At 37.3% G+C, this 21305-nt stretch overlaps 1 protein-coding gene across 1 annotated transcript in view; it reads right to left on the reverse strand.

Annotated features, from left to right (window-relative positions):
- Positions 1–177: 177 nt before the first annotated feature.
- JMY (junction mediating and regulatory protein, p53 cofactor) overlaps positions 178–21305 on the reverse strand; it is a 67420-nt gene continuing 46292 nt past the window's right edge. Inside the window, 5 exon segments of the mRNA XM_010409625.4 lie at positions 178–5536; positions 8765–9075; positions 10657–11209; positions 12472–12567; positions 15092–15178. Coding sequence (XP_010407927.4) covers positions 8768–9075; positions 10657–11209; positions 12472–12567; positions 15092–15178 — 1044 coding nt within the window. The 3' untranslated portion in view covers positions 178–5536; positions 8765–8767.

Below are 21305 nucleotides of genomic sequence, written 5' to 3' on the forward strand. Positions count from 1 at the left end.
CTGCAACACAGCTTAGATGCAACCATCTACCATTAAACCATGACAGGAAATTTCAGGAGTTTTAAGAGCAACAATGGGAACTGAAATGACTTCAATCTGAAATTTTTTTTCTGGGAACCAAACTGTACAATTTTTTTTTCTTAATGCTAGTACATAAAGTTAAAACAGAGAGAGTGGTCAAATAAATATCCTTTAATAAAGAAAAGAGGAATAATTTTAAAGCACCAAAACTGTGAGTATGATGTTACATCGCATGTACAATAAGGTGAACGCAGTACTTTGAGTACAGGTTTAAATTTCTGATTGATGATAATAAAACCCCATGAAATACACAGCAATAAACTTGCATTGCAGAAAAGCTGCACTAAAGAAAAAAGACCAAGAAGCAGACAATTAAATTTTTTTTTAGTTTCTAGGTATTGCTAGAAATGTTTGTTTAGTTCTTTACCTTTTTTTTTTTAACATACTTGTGCTTAATACTTTATAACTTTGAGCATTTTCAGGCATAGTAAATTTGCAGAGTTGTTTACAATAAAATATGCATTTAATATGTCCTTTTGAATATAATGGAGTTAAAGAACTTTCTTAAAGCCAAGCACAATGTGCTAGTAGTGTCTGAGTCTAATGATAATATTGCACAAAGCTAGTGAATGGAAAAATTGCTTTCATTATTTCTTATTTATTCAACAGGCTTAACAAAGAAGTTAGTTTCATTAAGCTTCACTGGCTTCACTCATGTAAGACAACTTGCAGCCATCTGTATTTCTTAAGCTTTCCTTTTATGATGATGATGCATTTGTATACACTTAAAATGAAGTTCAAAACATATAGCAACAACACGCTGGAAGATGTTAGTCAATATCCCCAGTGCCCAACACCTATTTACCAATTCAGAAGTCAAAACTACACTTATACTCCGAAAATCAAGCCACTTTATGGCAAACTAATTCCTGGATAGGTGACAGTCTCTGAAATAAAATCTCTGCAGAGTTTGGACAATACGCACCAGAAGAGTCTTCATCCTTTCTACTTGTTTCCAATGGACACATTACTGGTTAATGAGCTTCAGATAATGCTCTACACATTAATATTAAAAACTCAGCAGAATAAAATTCATTGCTTGGTCATTTTCCATATTAGAGGTACAGAGCATTCATACTTGAGAATGGAAATATGACCTTTTCTGTCAAATTCTGAAGCTCTGAGCCACAGAATATAGAAGACCTGAATCACAATAAAAATACATAAATGTCAGGTTGCAGATTCACCACAGCCAGAGCTGTGAGTTTTGGATTAACAGTCAAACTGAATGGGAAGTACAAAGACCCATATATGCAACAGCCCCTCCCACAAATATACGGCATGCCCACCCTCCCTTCCCTTACCCTCCTAAAAATTCTAAGTATTTAGGTATTAGGCAGCAATTAAATATAAATTCACTTTGTAGGAAAACTTAAATTACAGTATATTTATAGGTTAAAAATAGCCATTGTGTTGACAGCATTGATAGCAGTATGTTGATGTGCTTATTACACCAAAGAGCAATTTGCAGTCAAGTTTAGGATGACCTACTGTCTGTCAGCTCCAAGAGCACAGAAATCATGCAACATGCTCTCCCAGTAAGGTGCTTCTGTTACTCCTTTTCTATGCAAGAAGCTTTGCTTGTTCTTAGCATTAATTCTATAGCGTGAAACATCAACAACATGTTGTCCATGCTTATGGAATCATTACCAGAAAGACATCCAGGTAATTTAATTACATAAGCATTACAATGAAAATAACCTCTGATTACAAGCATGAGCAAACTTGATTTACAAATTACACTCTTGAAATTCAGTGCAACAAATGGAGTAAGGGTAACATTAACCAATAGTGTTTCTGTCTCCTCAATAAGCTGCATCTTCAATAATGCATCTATCATTACTTTATTATTAAACAGTACAGAATATAGTGCTTATACTCACAATGATTCTTTACAAATAATGTAGTGAAGTATGTTGAGTTCTATCCCCAATTCAGTCACAAAAGAACATAATATATAATCATACTAATTTATTTTACAAGTGTCTGGTGTAGAATGCAGACTGTCAGATTAAAAAAAAAAACAAACAACAAAACAGGCAAAACTTAGAAGTGATGTTTAAGAAAAATAAAAAAGCCTTCATCTACCCTAGACAGATAACTAACATGAAAATACAGTAACGTGAGTAAGATTATTGGTCATTTGTAAAGGATCTGGAACCCCTGTGAGTGAGAACATGAAATTCTTGTTGATACAAATTCCATTTCTGAACAAAAGACTATTGCTGTTTACCTTAAATTTTGGTTATTTTAGTAGAAACTGAGTATTTAGTTTCTTGTTCCCACTCATAAAAGATTTTTCAGTCCTTACATCAGCATTTGTACAATAAATGTTATGCATCCCAAATCTTTACCTCACTGGATCAGTTACACCATAGTAAAATTTTTAATCTGAAAAAAGAAAGAAGTTTCTAAAAATGGAAAAAGCCCAAAAGTTGGCTAACTACTTAAGATAAATAACTAGCAACAGAACAAAGCAGCCACAACAATAAAATGAAAAATATCAATAGGCAGGTCTTTTTATGGAGGCTCTCTTTCCTTGCGCATGTTTACATGTTTTTCCTCAGTGATGCTTGCCAAGATTTCTCAAGGACCAACACAATTATTACAGCTTTTCTCAGCTGTGGAGGAACTGACCTCAATGCAGGACTGTCATAATTTCCGTAAGTTTCTTGTAAATATACTAAACTTTCCTCATTTTCTGCTGTAGCCATCCGACTGGAAAATTTCACATGACAGAGGATGGTATGTTGTATGCGTTAGCCTGTGTACACTACATATGCACAATTTTTATATCAAAGTGAAAATTATGTGAAATTGTGACATCTAGTGACTCATAGAGATTTAAATTCAGGATTTTTTTTTTTTTTTTTTTTTTTGAGCAGGATGTGGAAAAAATATCCCATTCACTTTCCACAGAGAAGATGGCAGTTTTGAACTGATATATACTGCTATGCTCAATGTAACAACTACTTTTTGTGTGCCCATAAAATACATGCTCATATGAAAACTCCATTTCTATTCAGACTAAGCTACTACAGAAATCTAAGATTTCAGCTAAATATGAAACAGATTAAAGAGAGTAATTTTTATCAATCATGCACACATTTTTCAAGACAAAGATGACAGATCACATGGCAAACATATCTGAAAACTGTAGTACAGTAGAGCATGGAGCTATTTAGATAACAACACAGTGGTAAACTGCAGACAAACATGTTGTGCAAGGGAACCACTGCACAAATACTTTAAAATGACACTATTTTTCCTCAGCTTGAAATTTTACTAGTGTTCTGTATGCTCCAAGGAATAAAACTGCAGGCTGAAAAACAGGAAATAATGGACATAAAAGTTGCTTGTTCAGCACTGTTAATTTAGCACTAAGTTTCAGATGAAATGTATAATGTGAATTACCATTCTACATCATAGTTCTGGTTTGTGCTACAGCCAAAAATTTATTTGATTATCTTGATTTTAATGTGTGGCGTGACTGAAAGTACAAATAAATGTAGAGGAAAACAGCTTGTAGTATAGGCAGTGTTGAATGATTATGATGAACCTTGAAACTGCTGCTATTGCTACATGAACACAGCATCAGACAGCTTGCAACCATACCATGTAACTCAGAATTCAGAGAATAAGTTTAAGAAAAAAGCATCATGTAGTTTTAGGCCTGTGGAAAGCCAGTATCAGGTGTTTTCACACAGCTGAAAAATAGAGACCTGGCAACTAACACAGCAAAATCGATACAACTACAGTAACACTGCTCGCAGGTGCTTTGAAAATCAATGTTCACTAACTCTGTAAGTAAGGCAACATGGTTAAGAAAATCCTTTCAAGATGTTTGACAGAGCTTTAATTTTCGGACAGCCACAGCAAAACATCTTCAATAGACTGAAGGGTCCCAGAGCTGAGGTTCCTTTAGATTACACAGCCTATTGCTAAGGTAAGGTCTCCTGCTTCTCTCTCTGTAAGTAAACGGCAAGACATGAAATCCCCTGTTATAAATGTTAACACAGTACGTGTTCCATTACACGACAGCAGCAATGAGTAACTCCACTTAAAAGAACCCAGATCCCCATATAGTAGTTTATCTGTCAAAAGAGGAACAGTGAATGGACCACACAACACAAAGGACAGGGACTGTGTATTTCTCAAACACAGTGTATGTCACGCTAGTAAAAACAAAATGCTAGTGAAACTTCATCTTTCCTGTAAGTGTAACGGGCTGATTTTTAATACCACATGAGGTTTTTAGGTGGTACAAGGCTACTTGTATCTCTGTATTGACATACCTCTTGGTACTGTGGTATTTTAAGAGTAGCTGCCTGCAGCCATTAGTCATGAGGTTTAGGACTACTCCTAAATATTCACTGCAGAGGAAGTTGTAACTCTCCTTTAAAAATAAAACAGAATCAAAAGAAACTTTTTTCAGCCAGTAGACTTTTGGGTATGAAATACAAACATTTTCGCAGCCACTAAAGGGAATAATGAAAACCAGCAAGAATAGCATGATTTTCACAACTGAATTATCAGTATGCTTAAGTGCTTTGATCTTTTTTAAAGAAGGCTGCTTAGACTTAATCAAAAGCCATTTTAAACCAAAAGAGAAAAATATTTTTAAGTATGAAATTACAAAATATTGCTTCTTGTAACAAATGATAAAAGTATAACTAACTTGGTTCAGCATAGCTAAATATTATTTTAAAAAAGAATGAAAATGTCTACTTTAAAAAGATGTCAGACTACAAATGACCTTCTAAAAAGGTGCTGCAGTATGTCTTGCTAAATGTATCATGATGGAAACAAACACATTCTTGAATATGTATACTGAATTCAACTCCTAATTCTCATTTTGCTGTGGTCACCTGTTGCTTTTCATACTGACATATGGTTCTTCAAGCTAAGAAGAAAAAAAGTCTTAGTTGCATGTTACTGAATTTCAGCTACTGTAGTGCAACTAGGAATTCTCCTCTTTCTGGAATATCAGACTGCTACACAGCAAGCTTCTCTGCAGGGAGCCATTTAGTTGAATTTTCAAGCACATGAGATATTCAGTGCAGTGAAGGGGACATTTTATAGCTGGGTTGGAACCCCAAAGTTACTCTAACAGCAAGTAGTCTCCCAGCTCAAAATGCCCCCCTCACTTGACTGGCCATACATTACTAACGCAAATATAAAAAGTGCTTAAGAATCGGGCATTCTTGATAGTATAAAATGCACATCTAAACAACTTAGCTTTCTGCCCAAACCAGAATTTGTTTGAACAAATAAAGAAAAAAGTGACCTGAAATTAACATTTCAGGTCATTTTTTCCCATGTCTTCAGTTATTTGCCAAAGAAAGCCTCCTGTGGAATTGATGGTCATAACTGCTGGCTCTGAATTCTCAGAAATGCAGAAGAGAAGTAATCTTCAGCCGGGGTTTCTTTTCTCACGTTGGTGGCTGTCAAGCACCTGTTTGGAAAGAAATAAAAAGGAGAATCTGAAAAGCTAAACAGCTGTACCAATATTCTCTGATCAACATATTGTGCAATTCTAACATGCAATATACTGAGCAGTGTGTACTGAGCAAAGATTCTCTTTGCTCCCAGGGTAATGACACACTAACTCTGGAGTCAGAACACACGTATGACCAGGTCTTTTTTTTTTTTTGCCTTCTGGTATTACAGGAAGTTAACACAGATAAAAGTTTGAAGAGGCCCAAAATATTGGATTAGGAGACTAGGGAGAACAAAAGTTCCCTTGTTATCTGTTAGTTTGTCCACCACTGACAGGAACTCAGGTTCTGCATTACTTACAGTACTCTTAGTGTACTACAGTACTCTTAGTGTACTATTGATGTGCACTATTATGTACACATATGCAGATATTCTCAGGGTACTTTTGATAACCAGTAATCTCTTGGATTTTTCATACAGAAACTATTACATATTTATACTACTTGTTCAGCTACTTCAATATACAGAACGCCTCCATATCTTTTTACATGGTTCAGAGTGTCTGTCTGGAAAGAACTGGTCTTAAAAAGGTTAGTCATAACTTTATGTAGAAGTGAACTCACAAAGCAAGCAATACAAGAGAAGACTAGATCTCCTGCAGGAATTAGTTACTATTAGCTTGTCTTCAAACTTCAATAATTAATGAAACGACTTCACTGAGCACTGCTAATACTCCCTTCACATATATCAATACACTTTTTAAAGTGTGCACTTGATAAAATATACACCACTGTATCAGATCTAGCCTTCATTTTGTAAGGCAAATGATTGCATTACATTTAGCCTATACAGATGTACATATAATTAAGCATAGTTCATATAAAATGTGTGCCAATACACTTTTGTGTACGTGTTCTCAATCTAAATCTCTATGCTAGTGGTTTTGGCATGTGTAGAGCTTACAAGTTCAAAACCAGTAGGTCGATCTTGAAGCACGAAATTAAGTGGATAACCTTATAGCAAAAAATACTACCCTGCTATTTCTACAACAGATTTTCATTATTTTATTCTTGTAAGATGAATGCTGGTAAACCAGTCTGTATCTTCAAGCAAGTATGCTCATCTATATGGAAAGTATTCATTCAGCTCAATTTTTCAAGGGCTTTGTCTCAATCTCTGTTCTCCCAAATTATTTCATGTGCTTGGATGGCAAGGGCCTGCGCTTTTTCTCTGAGCTGTTAGTACAGCTATTTCTGAGCTATTCTGTACAACCATTATTCCATCTAAACTATTATCTATTAAATAACCTCAACTAATGAAAACAGGGTTGTTTTCACAATAAAGTACAACACTGGTAAGAGAAAGCAGGTCCCAGATACATGAAGAACAACAAGCACATACTCCTGACACTGAACTCTTGACACTGAATCCTGCTTTTAGGTCCAAGAAATTTCACAGGACTTCAGCAGGAGGTAGACTGGTAAAAAGGAGACAACAATCAGGAACTGTGTGGCAGTGATTTTCAGCCTGCATTCTGAGCTGCTTTTATGGGGCTTCAAATAGCAGAGGAAAACATATATTTATATCGTGTGGCAATGACCACAGAAGATTTCTAAGATGCACTTCCAATGTAAAATGCTTAGGTCAACCAACTCATTTAAAAAAAAAAAAAAAAAATTAAGTCAGTCTCGGAAAATTCCTTTTAATCTTGCCAAAAAAATGCAAACAAAATCCTGAACAGTCAAATAGATTTAGTAAAGTCAAAGTCAAATCACATAGTTTAAATTTGATCTGTTATCTAGGAAATTAGAATAATTGCACTAAGAAAGTCAAGTTAGCTCCAAGACATGTCTTTTCTTATAGCTGTCACTTGATTTCTGAAGAGCTGTGGTAGTGGGAGTTTTCAGTATGCAAGGATAGAAAGAAGCTACATGAAAGCAAAATTATTTTCACTTGGAGCTTCAGCAGGAGTTAAGCACATCTCCACTCCTGGAGTTTCAACTCCAAAACTAGCAGTACATTTGGTATGGAATAGAAGGAGCAAGCCATAATTAAACAGTGTGAAATCATTAGGGTGGCCAATGGCTAGTTCATGAGGAAATAATGCCAACATTTATTTTCCTTTTCAAAAATTTTAAATATTATCATTTGAAAATACCATACCAATAGAACAGCTTGAGACAGTATTTCATAATCACAAGAATATTCAGCAGATGATGTGCTAAGTCAGAACCAGTTTTTAAACAGCTGTAGCACTTTACCAACAGTCACTCTCCAGCTATGGTAACAACTAACCAGTGGAAATGCTGGATTGTGAACATTCAAAAAGGTTATCTTCTTTCTACCCCTAACTGTGTTGCAAGGATTACAAGTATTTGTCTCCCATTCTGTTGAAACAGCCCTTCTAACCAGATGAATAATTTCTTGACAGATTGTCATACTTCTGGTTTCTCAAATTTTAGGTTTAGTGGGAACCTTCATTGATACTCAAGTTCATTCACGTGCCAGTAACAGAAGAGAACCACCACAAAGAAGTGCTCTATGCTGCTGCTGCAGTAACAAATCTTTGTGCTACTCATGCAGCAATTGTTTTGAAAACTGGTCTCTTGCCAATTTTTGGTTCGTTTTGAAATCATTAACTTCATCTGCTGAAGTCTGATGTCTGCACTTTCAGGCACTGTGGCTTAGTATTAAGCCAAGTTCATGGAATTCATATGAATAGCAGAAGTATAAATTGTATTTGTATATTTACTGTTTATAGCCTGGAAATTTAATTAAGTCAGAGATTTTAGAGACTGAAACCAAGCTGTTACAAAGTCAGCCACACAGGGTAATCCATGAGATTTCTACGTGTTCAGTATTCAAACCTAACTGTCCTTCACTTAAAAGTTATTCAGTCTGAAATGATAGACATGCCCAATTTTTAAAAGGCTAGAAATAATTAGACAGTAAGTATACGGTTCATCCAAGAGTGATTGTGGTTCTTTTAAAAGTTTTTTGGTAAACTGGGAACTGTCCCTTCAAATTTACTCAATAAAATAGAGCTTTTCTCAGAAGCAGTCCTGTCAATAGTCAGCAGAAGTACTGGAACAGTAAAAGGCTAACATACTGTCTAAAAAAGTTCTCCTTATTATAAACCTTAAATTCTTTACTAAGTCTCCTACAATGCACAACCTGAGACTTAGCTGCTACCATTATAAAAAAACTGTTGCAGAAATATTTTCTTTAAATGTAGCTTAATTACAGGTTAGTTTTCCCAGTCTGTGCAAGGCAAACTCTCCTCTTCATCCTCTGACTCAGGTGATGCTTCCTTAATCCTTCGCAATGCCTCATGGATGCTCCTTGTCAGAGGGTCAGTATCAGGCAGAATTGTAAAGGATTCTCTCAAAACACCTTTCTGCACTTTCTTCAGTTTCACCCCTTTCCTGATCTGTGCCAAGATGTTATTGCTATCATCTTCATCAGGAAAAGGAGGGAGACTCCTCTGCTCAACTTTTCTTAAGTGAAAGCTGCCACGTTTCAAGGAAGCCAGCACTTCATCCATCGGGGAACTCACTGCAGTAAATCAAAAGACCTTCAGTATTATTTTCACTAAATTTTATCAGTCTTAATTTTTATTTCCTACAGACCAAAAAATACCTGCATACTTTTAATGTGATAGTCCCATACCATAAGTATAATGGTAGCTCCAATACTGTTTCAGCCTCTGAATAATCTTCCTTATTGCCCGGTCAAAACTGATTTATACAGACAATTGTAATTTTTGTAACAACTTCCTGTCTGGAAGTAAAAGTTTTTGAGCAATATGGCCTTTCTGTTTGCAGTCAGGAAAATCAAATAAGCTGCAAGGAATGCAACATAATGGAAGTGTTTATTGCATTATCTTTTTACTTAAAACTCAGGTAATGAGTACATATCTTAGGTATTGGACAGTGCAATCCATTCTTACCACTTGTATTTTATGGCTAATTTTACCTACTGCATGACTATTTCTACATGCCAGTGAGGGAAATAGCAATATAGTCAATTGCAAGAGCATGTTTCTCTGGGTTCATGTATTTCCTAGCATCTAGTCCCAGCACAGTTACAAAAATTCTCTTCCATTACAATTAATGAAAACGAAGAAGTCAGGGATAGTTCTTTATGGAAAATCCTTCCTTTATCACAAATTTTGAAACTAGTTTTTCTGCAGAAATAAAAACCAGGCTTTGGCTCTTTGAAGAGCCACGAGTGGGCCAGATTATCATCCCAGAGAATGCATTATAATAAAGTACAATGGTTTAAACACCTCGCATACAATAGCACATAATTTGCGCAGCACTTGTCATTCAATACATATCCATCTCCAGCTCTTTTTTGTACATTGTAGAATATGTTTCTCAAAACCTTTTTTGCATTCATGAACAGGCTTTGTCCATCCCACTAAGAGCCCAGACAGAACAGACCCAAGGAAAAGAGAGATACAAAAGAATACAGGATTGCACATTTGAAGGAGGAAGGAAGGACTATAAAGCACCTGTCTGTCATACAGAAACAAATTTCTGAAGCCACTTAGAACCTTGGAACATCTCAGGGGATGTGAAACAGCAGGCAGAGTGCTGCTGCAGACATTAACAATATTCTTAAGAGAGATGATTAATCTGAATTTCTATTTGCCATATAATGATGTATATAAAACTGCACAGACAATAGGTGTTTCATAAAAAATTGCAAGATAAAATGTGAATCAGTAAAATAAACAATAGGACTACATAAAAATTATTGTTGTTCTGTTATTAAATGAAACACTACATCCTCAGGTGAAGCATTGAATATTTGCAGGGCTGGCAAATGTAAATATTCTTTTAAACAGCATTTAGATCCATTTTCTGTCTAGTCTAACATGGTACAGTGTAGAGCCAGTTTCACAAGTGGTTTCCCACTGAACAAGTATGCTACACACTGTCGTAAAAGCCCTAGTCTTCAAATTGTCAGCATCTGTCAGCTAAACAGATTTAACAACTTTCCCATTAATAATAAATTAAGTACAGCATACACTTTCCTACAGAGCAATTCTAAAGACAACTGATGCACATTACCATTTTTAGATTAATAGCAATAAATTTTAAATTAAATATGCAGAAATTAAAACATTACCTCTCCTCCTCTGTAAACCCTCTAGATCACCGGTCTTCTTAAGCTTCTTCTTGGCACTGACTAGCTGACTGCTATCAAACAGATGTGCTGGTGGGACACCAGAAGAGTGCTGGACTCCCTTCTCCACACTCTGACGTTTAACAAAGCTGTCACTTTTCTGTAAGGGTTTGGTGGCATCTTCCTTGGAGGGCAAAGGTGGAGGCGGAGGTGGAGGTGGTGGAGGCAAAGTGGGTGGAAGCTGTACTCCCATAGCAGTCTCTGGCTGAAGGTCGTCACTGGTGAGCAGAGAAGTGCTAACATGGGGCAGCTCAGAGGTAACACCATTAGGAGGCAAGGAGACATCCTGAAGTTGTTTCAGGCTTGTGGATTCCTGCACTTGCAAGGGCTGAACTGCTTTTTCCAATTCCACCTCTTCACCCTTCTCTTGGATTTGTATGGTTGCTGGCAAAGATTGAGGCTGCTCAACACAGGGCACTGAGCTGGCTGCACATTTTCTTCTTGCATGAGCCAGCCGTAGTCTGGTTGATTTAAGAATTACTTGCCCAGGGTACCGCTAAAGTGAATAAGGTATTGACAATTAGGTAAGCACGTGCAATGAATTATTTTAGATTTCACATACCTGTCATTTCTGACAGACAACTTTCATTTTTGCTCTGTACGTAAAACCAAAACAAAGATATCCCCACCTTTATGAAAAAGTTATTCATATTCTTAGTTTTTATTCTTATTTAAGCCACAGTTTCAGTATGATTAGTCTAGTCAGTGATATACATGGGTTAGAATTAGGATTTCACTAAGAATCAGATTGCACATTCAAAACTGGTTTTTTTCTGGAAACTAAAATTCAAAATTCCCTCTTGCTTTCCTCTTCTAAAACTGGTCAATGGCTCCCTCTGCAAGTGCAGACCAGTCGGAGGCTCTCTGACTTAATACACTGGCCTTGTATGTGAATCATACTGTTTGAAAAGGTGTATATTGAGAACATCAAAGGTTTTCAGACTTAATTCACTTCTTAAATTTGCTGCCTTATTGTCAATCTTTTCATATTAGTTTCATCCACAGCCTTTTTAAAGCAAAAAATTAACCTGCTTCTGAAAGACAGGTCTAATACATTTTGCACAATTGTGGTAGGCCTAAAGCAGTAACATGTAACAATATTAGTAAGTTAATAGAAAAAGTCAGCTCATGAAGAGTTGCTGGTTAAAATAAGTAAATTTGCTTCATTTTACAGAAGTTATGGAATTCAAGAGCCTTGCAAACAGTAAGGACATGAAGAGTGTACTGCTGAAGAAGACAACTTTCCAGCAAAGAAACTTCTCATACCTTTGTTTTTTTAATGTATTCCAACAAAAATTCTTCACCAATAAATAGAGTCTCTGTTTTCTTGCACTTTCAGCCCTTTCCTTATTCTCTCCCCTTCATTCCACCTTCTATGCATTTTCTGATGGCTCCATTGTAATAAGGAGGGGCAGGTATTGGCAGGCATTCTAGCAATCAGTGGTAGGGGGGTCACGTCAGGTGACAACGCTCTTGGTGAGAAGTATGGTTTAGGTTATACTTCTTTTAGGAACATTTGCAAAGTGTCTTGTCACAAGGTATAGGTTGTAAGGGTGAATAGAAACTGAATATGGTACTGGGAATGCAATAGCCAGAGGAATCTGTAAGCACCGATGCTACGTTTCGTTGTGAATTTTCCAAAGACCAGTTAACTATACAATGAAAGAGAATCACTAACCACATAGTGTAGTCCTGGAATGAAGGAAAGTTTCTTTGGAAAAGGAAACTGCCAGACAAGAACAACTGTTCTTCTGTTACCTGCTTAAATGTACGAAGTCTGTCCAGGGTTTTCTGTCGTTCCTGACTAACCCAGGAGCTCTTTCTCTCCTCTTCATCTTGCAGTTGATCTCGTTTCTGAGAAAATACATGGAAAACATGTTAATATTACATCCAGTGCTCTATTTGGCTTCATTAGAAAAAACTCTTCTCCTAAATGTGAAGAGTTACTTTAAAAGATACTTCTCAAATAAGCATAACTTCAAAACTTGGACTTTGGCTTTCCCTTAAAAAATAGTAGGCAATTCCTGGTTTGTTTTCTCAAAGAAACACAAAGCTTGGTAAAATATATTTCAATCTCAAACAGAACACTTGGAAGACTTGTTACTTTGAGAGTCGAAAAATAACAAGTGACAAAACACTATACTGAAAGAAGCCCCCTTGAATTAAAACTGCATAAATTAGCCAGACGGCAAACCAGGATCCATCTTCCCCTCATTCAAAGAACAAAAGGACAGTCCAAATTGCAAGGCTGCCCATTTAAACAAGTCACATTAGTATTTCCAAAGTACTAGAACTCACAGAATTCAGCAACACAAAGTTTTAAACCCAACAGCGAGCAAATTAAGTAAATGTTTTCACACTTAAATTTACAACAGTAAATGTAAGGTTTGTATTTACTCGAGCCTTTTGTTACTTAATCCAGCCTGATTTTATGTCATTGTACTTAAGTAAATGTCTGAAGCTCTTCCTTGCACCTAGGACAGTTGTGGTTTTTATTGTACAGCAATTTTACCTTATGGAAAACACACCTTTGGATACATACATCTACTTTAACTAACCATCCTTCTCACAGAACTTCAGCAAAGTTACTACACCTTTGAAACAAACACTAAATCCTCAGTCAAATTTACTGGAAATGGAAGCTAATTACCAGAAGCTGAAATTCACTCCATGCAAGTTCAGAAGCTATCAGGAAAAGTGATATTAACAGCTGACCACAAAGCAAAAAACCTGAGCAGAAACAGCAGCTTTCATTCTTAAGATGACTCACGGCATTTAATATTACTTTAGAAAGCACATCTTCATAATCAAAAATTCTTTTCACTTTTGTCAACCTTTTACTCTCATTCAGTCACCACAAAAGCAGTGTCTGCCTGCCATTTTCACAAGTCAGCTAGTGGCCTGGTGTCCTTCATAAAAAGCCAACTCCTGTGATTTGGAAGGAAGTATAGATGCATTAGGGAGAGAAAGAGGAGAACATGTCTGAAAAATAGCAAGGACAGAAAACAGAAAAAGGTGAAGAGAAGAAGCATGTGGTAAAAGAAAATTCTAAGAGAGCAATGGGCAAAGAAGTTAGAACAGAAGCATAAAGAAAAGAAAAAAAGTAGTTCTATCACCGTACCTGAATGTTACATAAGCATTCAGATCAAACTTTTCCTGAAGCAGTCTCAAACTAAAGGGGCTTTTTTGCTTGTTTTGGGGGATTTGTTTATTTGGATTTGTTTCACATTTAAGTAAAATAGTAAAATTGCAATTCTTACTTGGTTTCAAATTTGGACTCCCCTTTTCGAAAGTTTTCTAAGAGAGTTATCTTTTCAAAATTCTTAATGAAAACCAGTAACTTAAAACCTATTCTACCATAATACTAGAATTTTTCAGTTATATTTTTACCAGAAAAACCCCACACAAACCCAAAAAATTAGCATAAGGTTCTTTATATAATTCAATCAGGCAACTCCATAATATAAAGTTCTGCAGTACTTGAGAGACAAGGAAATCCTCTGGCTTTGTCAAGTTTTATTTGAAAGAGTGATAAATGGGCTACAGCCCACACAGTAACTTCCTATGCCTTATTCTAAGAACTGATGAAAAAAAAATTTTTTTTTAAATTCCTGAGAAAGTATTCCAATACATACTGCCTTTGACAAGTAGCCTTTCCATAAAATAAATTATGCAGCTGACTTCCTGGACAAATGTATCAATGTTAAAAATGTATAAGGATGAAATAGAATCACTTTCACTAATCTAACTGAAGCCTGAATTAAAGAGACTTGGATTTCAATGCATCTTTGTCAGTGATCTTTATTCAATATTGATACTTTATCAGCTCCCAAGACCTATTCCAAAATTTGAATATTCTTTAAGATAAGTCTGTTAGGTACAGCGTAAGAGTTAGACCAGTTGGCCTATTCTCTGCAATGACGCTGTGAAAAAAATCATGGAGCATACATTTGGAACTACAAGTTTATACAACATAATTCAAATAATTGCTTTAGTAGAAAGAAGCAAAGCAGCAACCAAGCTTACTAAGATTCAAGAATAAATGTGTGTGGTTTCCTTACTCCTATCAGCATACCGGACACAGTACTCGGAGATGTTCAGCATCATCTACGCGCACATGGTAACCGCAACCACTCAGACTGTCAGCCAAGCATAAAGAACAGTTCTACTTACTTGTTTCCAATGTCATCCTAACACAACTATATACTCCCCTTACCAGCATACTATGACACAGAAATCCATGGTACAAAGGTCAGGGATAACCACCATCTTTTTGAAAGAGCTATCGCTCTAAATGCTCCCCTAATGAATGTATAATGAGTGGGTTACCACGCTATTAATGACAGGCTAAGCTCAAGAACAGAAAACTCAAACTTACTAGCTGAACAGTATGGTGCATTTTGTACTCCTCCTCACTCTGGTGACGCTGCTGGATCTTCTCATTATGCTTTGCAATACAGATCTCCTGCAGGGACATAAAATGTAACCTATAAGGCATGTAATTTCAATACAGATTTACATAATGTCATATTCAGCAAATGGCACCTAGAAAAATAGAAACTGCAAAGCCTATTTCAGACAAGCTCATTTAACTTACAATGAACTGTAACTGAAAAAAAACCAAGCCAGACAACCCCAAATCTACGACTTTGAACTACCAAAAGAATAGATCCAAATGACATTGGAATGTCTGTTCTACAGTACTAGTACAAGAGTGGCAAAAAACACCACTCTGTCAATACCTCATAAAGCCCTTGTTTAACCCCATCTGTTTACACACATGGAAAAGAACTAACTCTTCAAATGCACCACATATTTCTGTTTATGCAAATAGACAGCTTCCCATTTACAGGTGTCAGTTCATCTTTTCCATGTACAATCTGCAAGCATAGACAGGAATTGTTACAATTCATCATGTTCGTTTATTACACTGAGTTCACATCTCTAACATCTGGTTTAAGGACAAAAATGTATTACGTTGTCTGCAAATAAGAGTAGGCTAAAAGAAAAAAAACCCAAGCAAATGAAAACTAGGACGAAACAAAAAAACAGGCCACGTTACAACAGCTGACAAAGAAGAGGATGACAGTCAAACTTCAGGTAGATAGACAACCAACCTCACTGGACAATACTGAGGGCCAGGAACTGGAGAGTATGAGCAATGGAATTAGACCTGGTACAAGCACCACGCAGAACTAGAAAAAAGTCAGATGTACATTCATAAACAAATCTCACAGTTGTGCAAAAGGTGCAGCGTTAGCAGTATCGAGTGTAGTGCAGACAGAGCATGGAGCTGATGGGGCTCCCAGATACCATTTAGTATGACTTTCTGGACAGATCCAGAAAAGAGCTTTGCCACTGAAAGCATTGCTTGAGGGAACTGATGGAGTGCAGTGGTTTGGTCCAAAATACGCATTACTGTTTATCTGCTGTGAGATAAGAATTAGGAGAAATGCAAAACAGGCACCAAACTTGAAAGAATATAAAGAAGTTTATTAACAGACCTAAAAGAAGAAGAAAAAAAAATTATACCACCTTCAGAACTCTCCTCCTCCCCCCACCTTCCTCCCTTCTCCCACTGACAATGTGAAAAGACAACCCTTAAGATGTTCAGTCTGTTTACCACTTCCATAATAACCTTGTTCAGTCCATTTAGAAAGAGAAGTCTCTTCTTGCTCATGCTATGAAAACATTATCACAACGAGACAGCCGCCCACTTCCAAATATTGTTCAGTCCATTTAGGAAGAGGAGTCTCTCTGCCTGCGTGTGAGTCCTTTCCCCCGACTTGCAGCTTTTCCCGCAACTGCTTTCAAGGGTCCACTCTTGAAGTTTTTTGGGGTACAATTTTAAGGTTGAGCCGTTCAGAAACAAAAACAGAGGCCCTTCTCCTTCCCTGGGAGCAAAGGGTCTTCATCATCTTCATCGTTAGGACTATCTCTGGGAGCATCTCTAGGGACTGAGGTTTTCTCCTTTCCCATTTGGAGCAGAAGTCCTCATCTGGTCCATCTCTCCCTGTCCAAACTTCTCATGAAATTACAGCTGCGTCAGCATCTGCCTATCTCAGCGCAGGTGCTTTTGCTCACGAGTTGAACACTCCACCCCCCATATCTTCATGAAATTACAACGGGATACTCTGATATATCATAGCTTCACAACAGAATTTCAGCTTTAAGCATCTCCTCTCTCTCTTCCCTCAGGTTTTCAGCTCTTCACAGCAGTAAAAGGGTTAATCTCACCTCGGCCTTGCAGCTTTGCAACTGGAATGTTGAAATTTTCTTATCGCAGTGGAGAGGGGGGAGAGCCGAGCCGCTTCGGCTGCCCACGGCAAGGCAGTGGGGGGGGTTCCACGGCTGGAACAGGTCCATGGCTTCAGGATGGCCGTGGCCCGGCCCGGCCTGGCCCAAGCAGGGCCTGGCCGGGCCCACTGGGCCCTGCTCGGGCCCTGCAGCCACCTGTCCCAGCGCCGGAAACGAGAGAGAGCTTGGGGGGGGAGTTTGCCTATTCTTAAATGTGGATAACAGAGGTGATCACAACTTTAAGTGGCTTAGAGACTTGTCCATATTCAAACTGGCCAGCTGATAGGTTCTATCAGTTCCCAGAGGAAACTGTAAGCACCCCTTAGCAAGGACGTCCCTTCCGGGACTATGCTTGCTAACCTATGACATGGAGTAAAGTGAAAAATAAGGACGGAAGGGATAAAAAAAACCTCATTATTTTGGAAGCTTAAAAATGCAGAAAGAGCTGTTCTTCTACAAACTGTCTATGGACATGCTTTGATCATATAAAGAAGTAGCCAGTGTTCCTGTACAGGACAGTAAAACCATCAATGTTGCTGCTGTATACAAGTAACTGACAAAAGCAAAGACTTCTGTGCAAATACTGTCCCACCTTCATCAGAGGTATATCACAGAATGGCTCAGATGGGAAGAGATCTTAAAGCTCATCTAGTGCCAACCTTCCTGCCACAGACAGGGAACCTTCCACTAAACCAGGTTGCTCAGGACCCCATCCAACCTGGTCTTGAACATTTCCAGGGATGGGGCATCCTCAACTTCTTGGGGCAACCTGTGCCAGCAGCTCACCACCCCTGGACTAAAGAACTTCTTTTTAACAGCTATTTAAATCTCTCCTGGTTTAAAACTGTTTGCCTTGTCCATGTAAAATATCTGTCCATATCTGTCTTGGGGTGACTTTATGATGTGTATCCCTATCACCTGCTCGATGCCCAGACATGAATCCTGTGCCTTTCTGTGCCTTTAAAACTGGGTCCGAGAGAAAGAAGGAAAAAAAGTCAGGTGAACTTTTCAAAGCGGTTTTGCGTTCAAGGACACAGAGATAGCTGCTGCTGCAGAGCAGAGGCAAGCACTTTCCTGCTTTTCCTGGCTCTTGGCTCCTTTTCTTGGAAGAGAGAGACAGAGAGTTAAACTCCTTTGCTTCCCTGGGACTTCAGTTTCTTCTTCTTCTCTTCTGGACTGTTCAAGAATACCAGAACACTGGGAGACCCTACACCAGTTGGCCCAGAGAGGCCCACACCAAACAGCCAGCTTCGAAGAGAGAGACCACACCCACAGAAAATCTGAAAGACTGGTAGACTCTGAAAATATACCAGGTTCTCTCCACAGAGAGATGTTTTATTATTCAGCATTATTCTTTTCCTGTGCTTGCGTGCACTTTACTTGTTAAATAAATAGTTTTCTCTTTTTTCACTTTCCTCCAAGGAATTTCTTCCCGAATCTGGTGGGGGAGGGGCAGCTGAAACCTGCCTTCTATCAGAGGGTACTTTCCTCCAATTTGTCTCAAATCAGGACAATGTCAAAAGGCACTCTCCATCTTTTTTATAAGCTCCCTTTATGTTCTGAAAGGCTGCAGTGAGGTCTCCCCAGAGCCTTCTCTTCTCCAGGCTGAACAACCCCAGCCCATCCTCATAGGAGAGGTGCTCCAACCCTCTGGTCATCTTCATGGATCTACTCTGGACTTGCTCTAACAGGTAAACATATATATATAGCCAAACTCTACTGGGTTTTGTGTTTGTTTCTGGAGGTTTTTTTTCCCCTGGTGATAAGAGTTAATCCTGAACAGTCAATCAATTTAATTTGTAGCTGCAAAAGTACAAAATACTTCATCTCTGTGTTTCAAAGACACAGCAAGCTACATAATACCAATAGAGAACCTGAACAACTTTCTGTAATACTACTACTAGTTTATAGTTTACTCTCTATTTAGGTTTTAAATATTATAAAATAATGAGAAAATGTAAGTTAAGTGTGGTTTGGGTTTTTTGACATGCCTCAAATACTCAGGGGGCACAATTTTATGTAATGTTTTCACTTTAGCATCAATATTCAAACCTTTCTGGTTAAATGCAAATAATGAAAGATATTTTAAGTATATAAAGAGGACAAACCTGACCAAAATGTATTTGGTGCTGACTTTGCATTAATAAACAACCTACTTCAATGTAATTAGATCTCTTTGACATGAAATAATAAAAATTACTAGGAGGGGCTGAAATGTTGCAGGACAGGATTAGAAATCTGAATCATCTTAACTAATTACAGAAATGGTCTAAGAAAAAAAGGAAAGGTTGCAATTTCATAGGGACAAATGCAGGGTTCTGCTCGTAGACAAGATTAACTGACTTCAAACAAACAATGTAATAAAAACCACCTAGATGGCAGCATTAAGGAAATTATATGGATGACTATGGCAAACTACAAGTTGAATATAAACCAATGAACTCTGGCAAAAAAACCCAAAAAACAACAAAACCAAACACAATAATTGGGTGTATGATACAGCCTATCGCACATGCAAAGTAGTCCTTCCTTCTCAGCACTGAGAAGCAGGAGCATTATCATAAAATCACCAAGGTTGGAAGAGACCTTTAAGATCATTCAGTCCAACTGTCCACCCAGCACTACCATTGTAACCATTAGACCATCACCCAGCACCAGATCCAGACACCCCTCAAACACCTCCAGGGATGATGACTTTACCACCTCCCTGTGAAATTATGTCCAGTGAGAGCCACACCTCAAGAAATACATTGATCAACTGTATGGAACTGAGGAAGCAGCAGGAAGTAATGCCCATTCTTCTTTTAATCACTTGACTGATTTCACACTATCAAATTGTACTTCTATTAAAGAGACACAAAGGGAGAGCTGAGGAACCATTTCAACCTTCGTCACTGGATAAACTAAAATACTTAAGACTAGTAACATGTAACGTATGTAAAAGAGATGTGCATTAGTATTATATCTAACTAGTTCCAGTGAGTCTTGTGTTCAGCTTAAAAAACATCTCAGTTAAAAGGTTAGCTTTTCACATGCAGAAACCATATTTTACTGTAAGCATTCAGTTTAGTTATGCTTTTATGCTGCTGCTGTTGTAATAATAATAATAATAATAATAATAATAATAATACAATACCAATAATCCTATGCCAGCTGTCCCTGTATCAACGTTAACACCTATTTTGGCACGGGCTGTGCTTTAAAATGTGGACTTGCAAAATTCTAAAGGTGCCCTATTAAATGAACACAAAAGCATGTGAGAAAGTTTCCTAGATGAAAGCACACATTATGAACACACTCCAAACAGCTTCACCAACCAGTTGCTTCTCCCAGTCTGTTCGTGATAAGGAATACTCCTCCTAGGTGCAAAATAATTCGATCTCATCACAACTCTGTTTTTTCAAATATTTTTCTAGACACTTTCTCTCCATTTTTTTCACCTTGACTCTTTGCTATTAAATCTAGCTCTCTAATAAATCAGCTGCTTGTTCCATATGACATTCTAATTATTACTAATGTGCAGCCAGCAGGGGGTAGACTGGCATAACAACAGCAATTTCCTGCATGAAAAATATATAACTAGCTCTACAGAAATAAGGAAAAAAAAGTGAAACTAATATTAAAAATTTATTTTTTAATATCTCACTGTCATCAACACAAAGGAACATCAGGAAATGATTGCTTAATAAATGCAAATTTGCATCTATTTGCATTAAACCTATTTGCATTAAAAAAAAGGGAATAAAGCATTTATACTCATGGTAGTACAGTGAAGAGATACCAAGCCCTGTAAAACCATGAATTTTTAAAATGCCAGTTCAGTTATTCTAAGTCACAGTCGAGTTATGTTTCTAACACACCACACCTTTAGCAAAAGTTTCTAAATAAAGGCTTGGTACAATTATTTGACAACATCGCTGAAAAACTGATGCATCATCTGCAAAATTAGGGAAGGAATTTCTGAAAAACTATAGTCACTAAAGTTTATGTTTAAATAACAAATTGTGTTACTCTATAAAGAGTAATTTGTAATATCTCCTCAACAGAAAAGATTTTCAGATACCTGAATGATGAAATTACCTTCTTTCAAAAAATAAAACTGATGATAGAGAAAATTTCCTGTTGTTTCCTTAATCCTGATAACTGCTGCTAGAAAGGAGACACTCCCTGAGGGCATCCTCAGTTGCCAAAAACTTGCTAATGAACAAGGACTCCAATTTCTGAATATATCTCAAGACTGTGCTATACACCACTTAATCCGTATCTTGCTTTTTGTTTCCAACTACAGAACTGAC

The sequence above is a fragment of the Corvus cornix genome, chromosome Z (assembly GCF_000738735.6).
Source record: "Corvus cornix cornix isolate S_Up_H32 chromosome Z, ASM73873v5, whole genome shotgun sequence".
In the NCBI taxonomy this organism is placed as follows: Eukaryota; Metazoa; Chordata; class Aves; order Passeriformes; family Corvidae; genus Corvus; species Corvus cornix.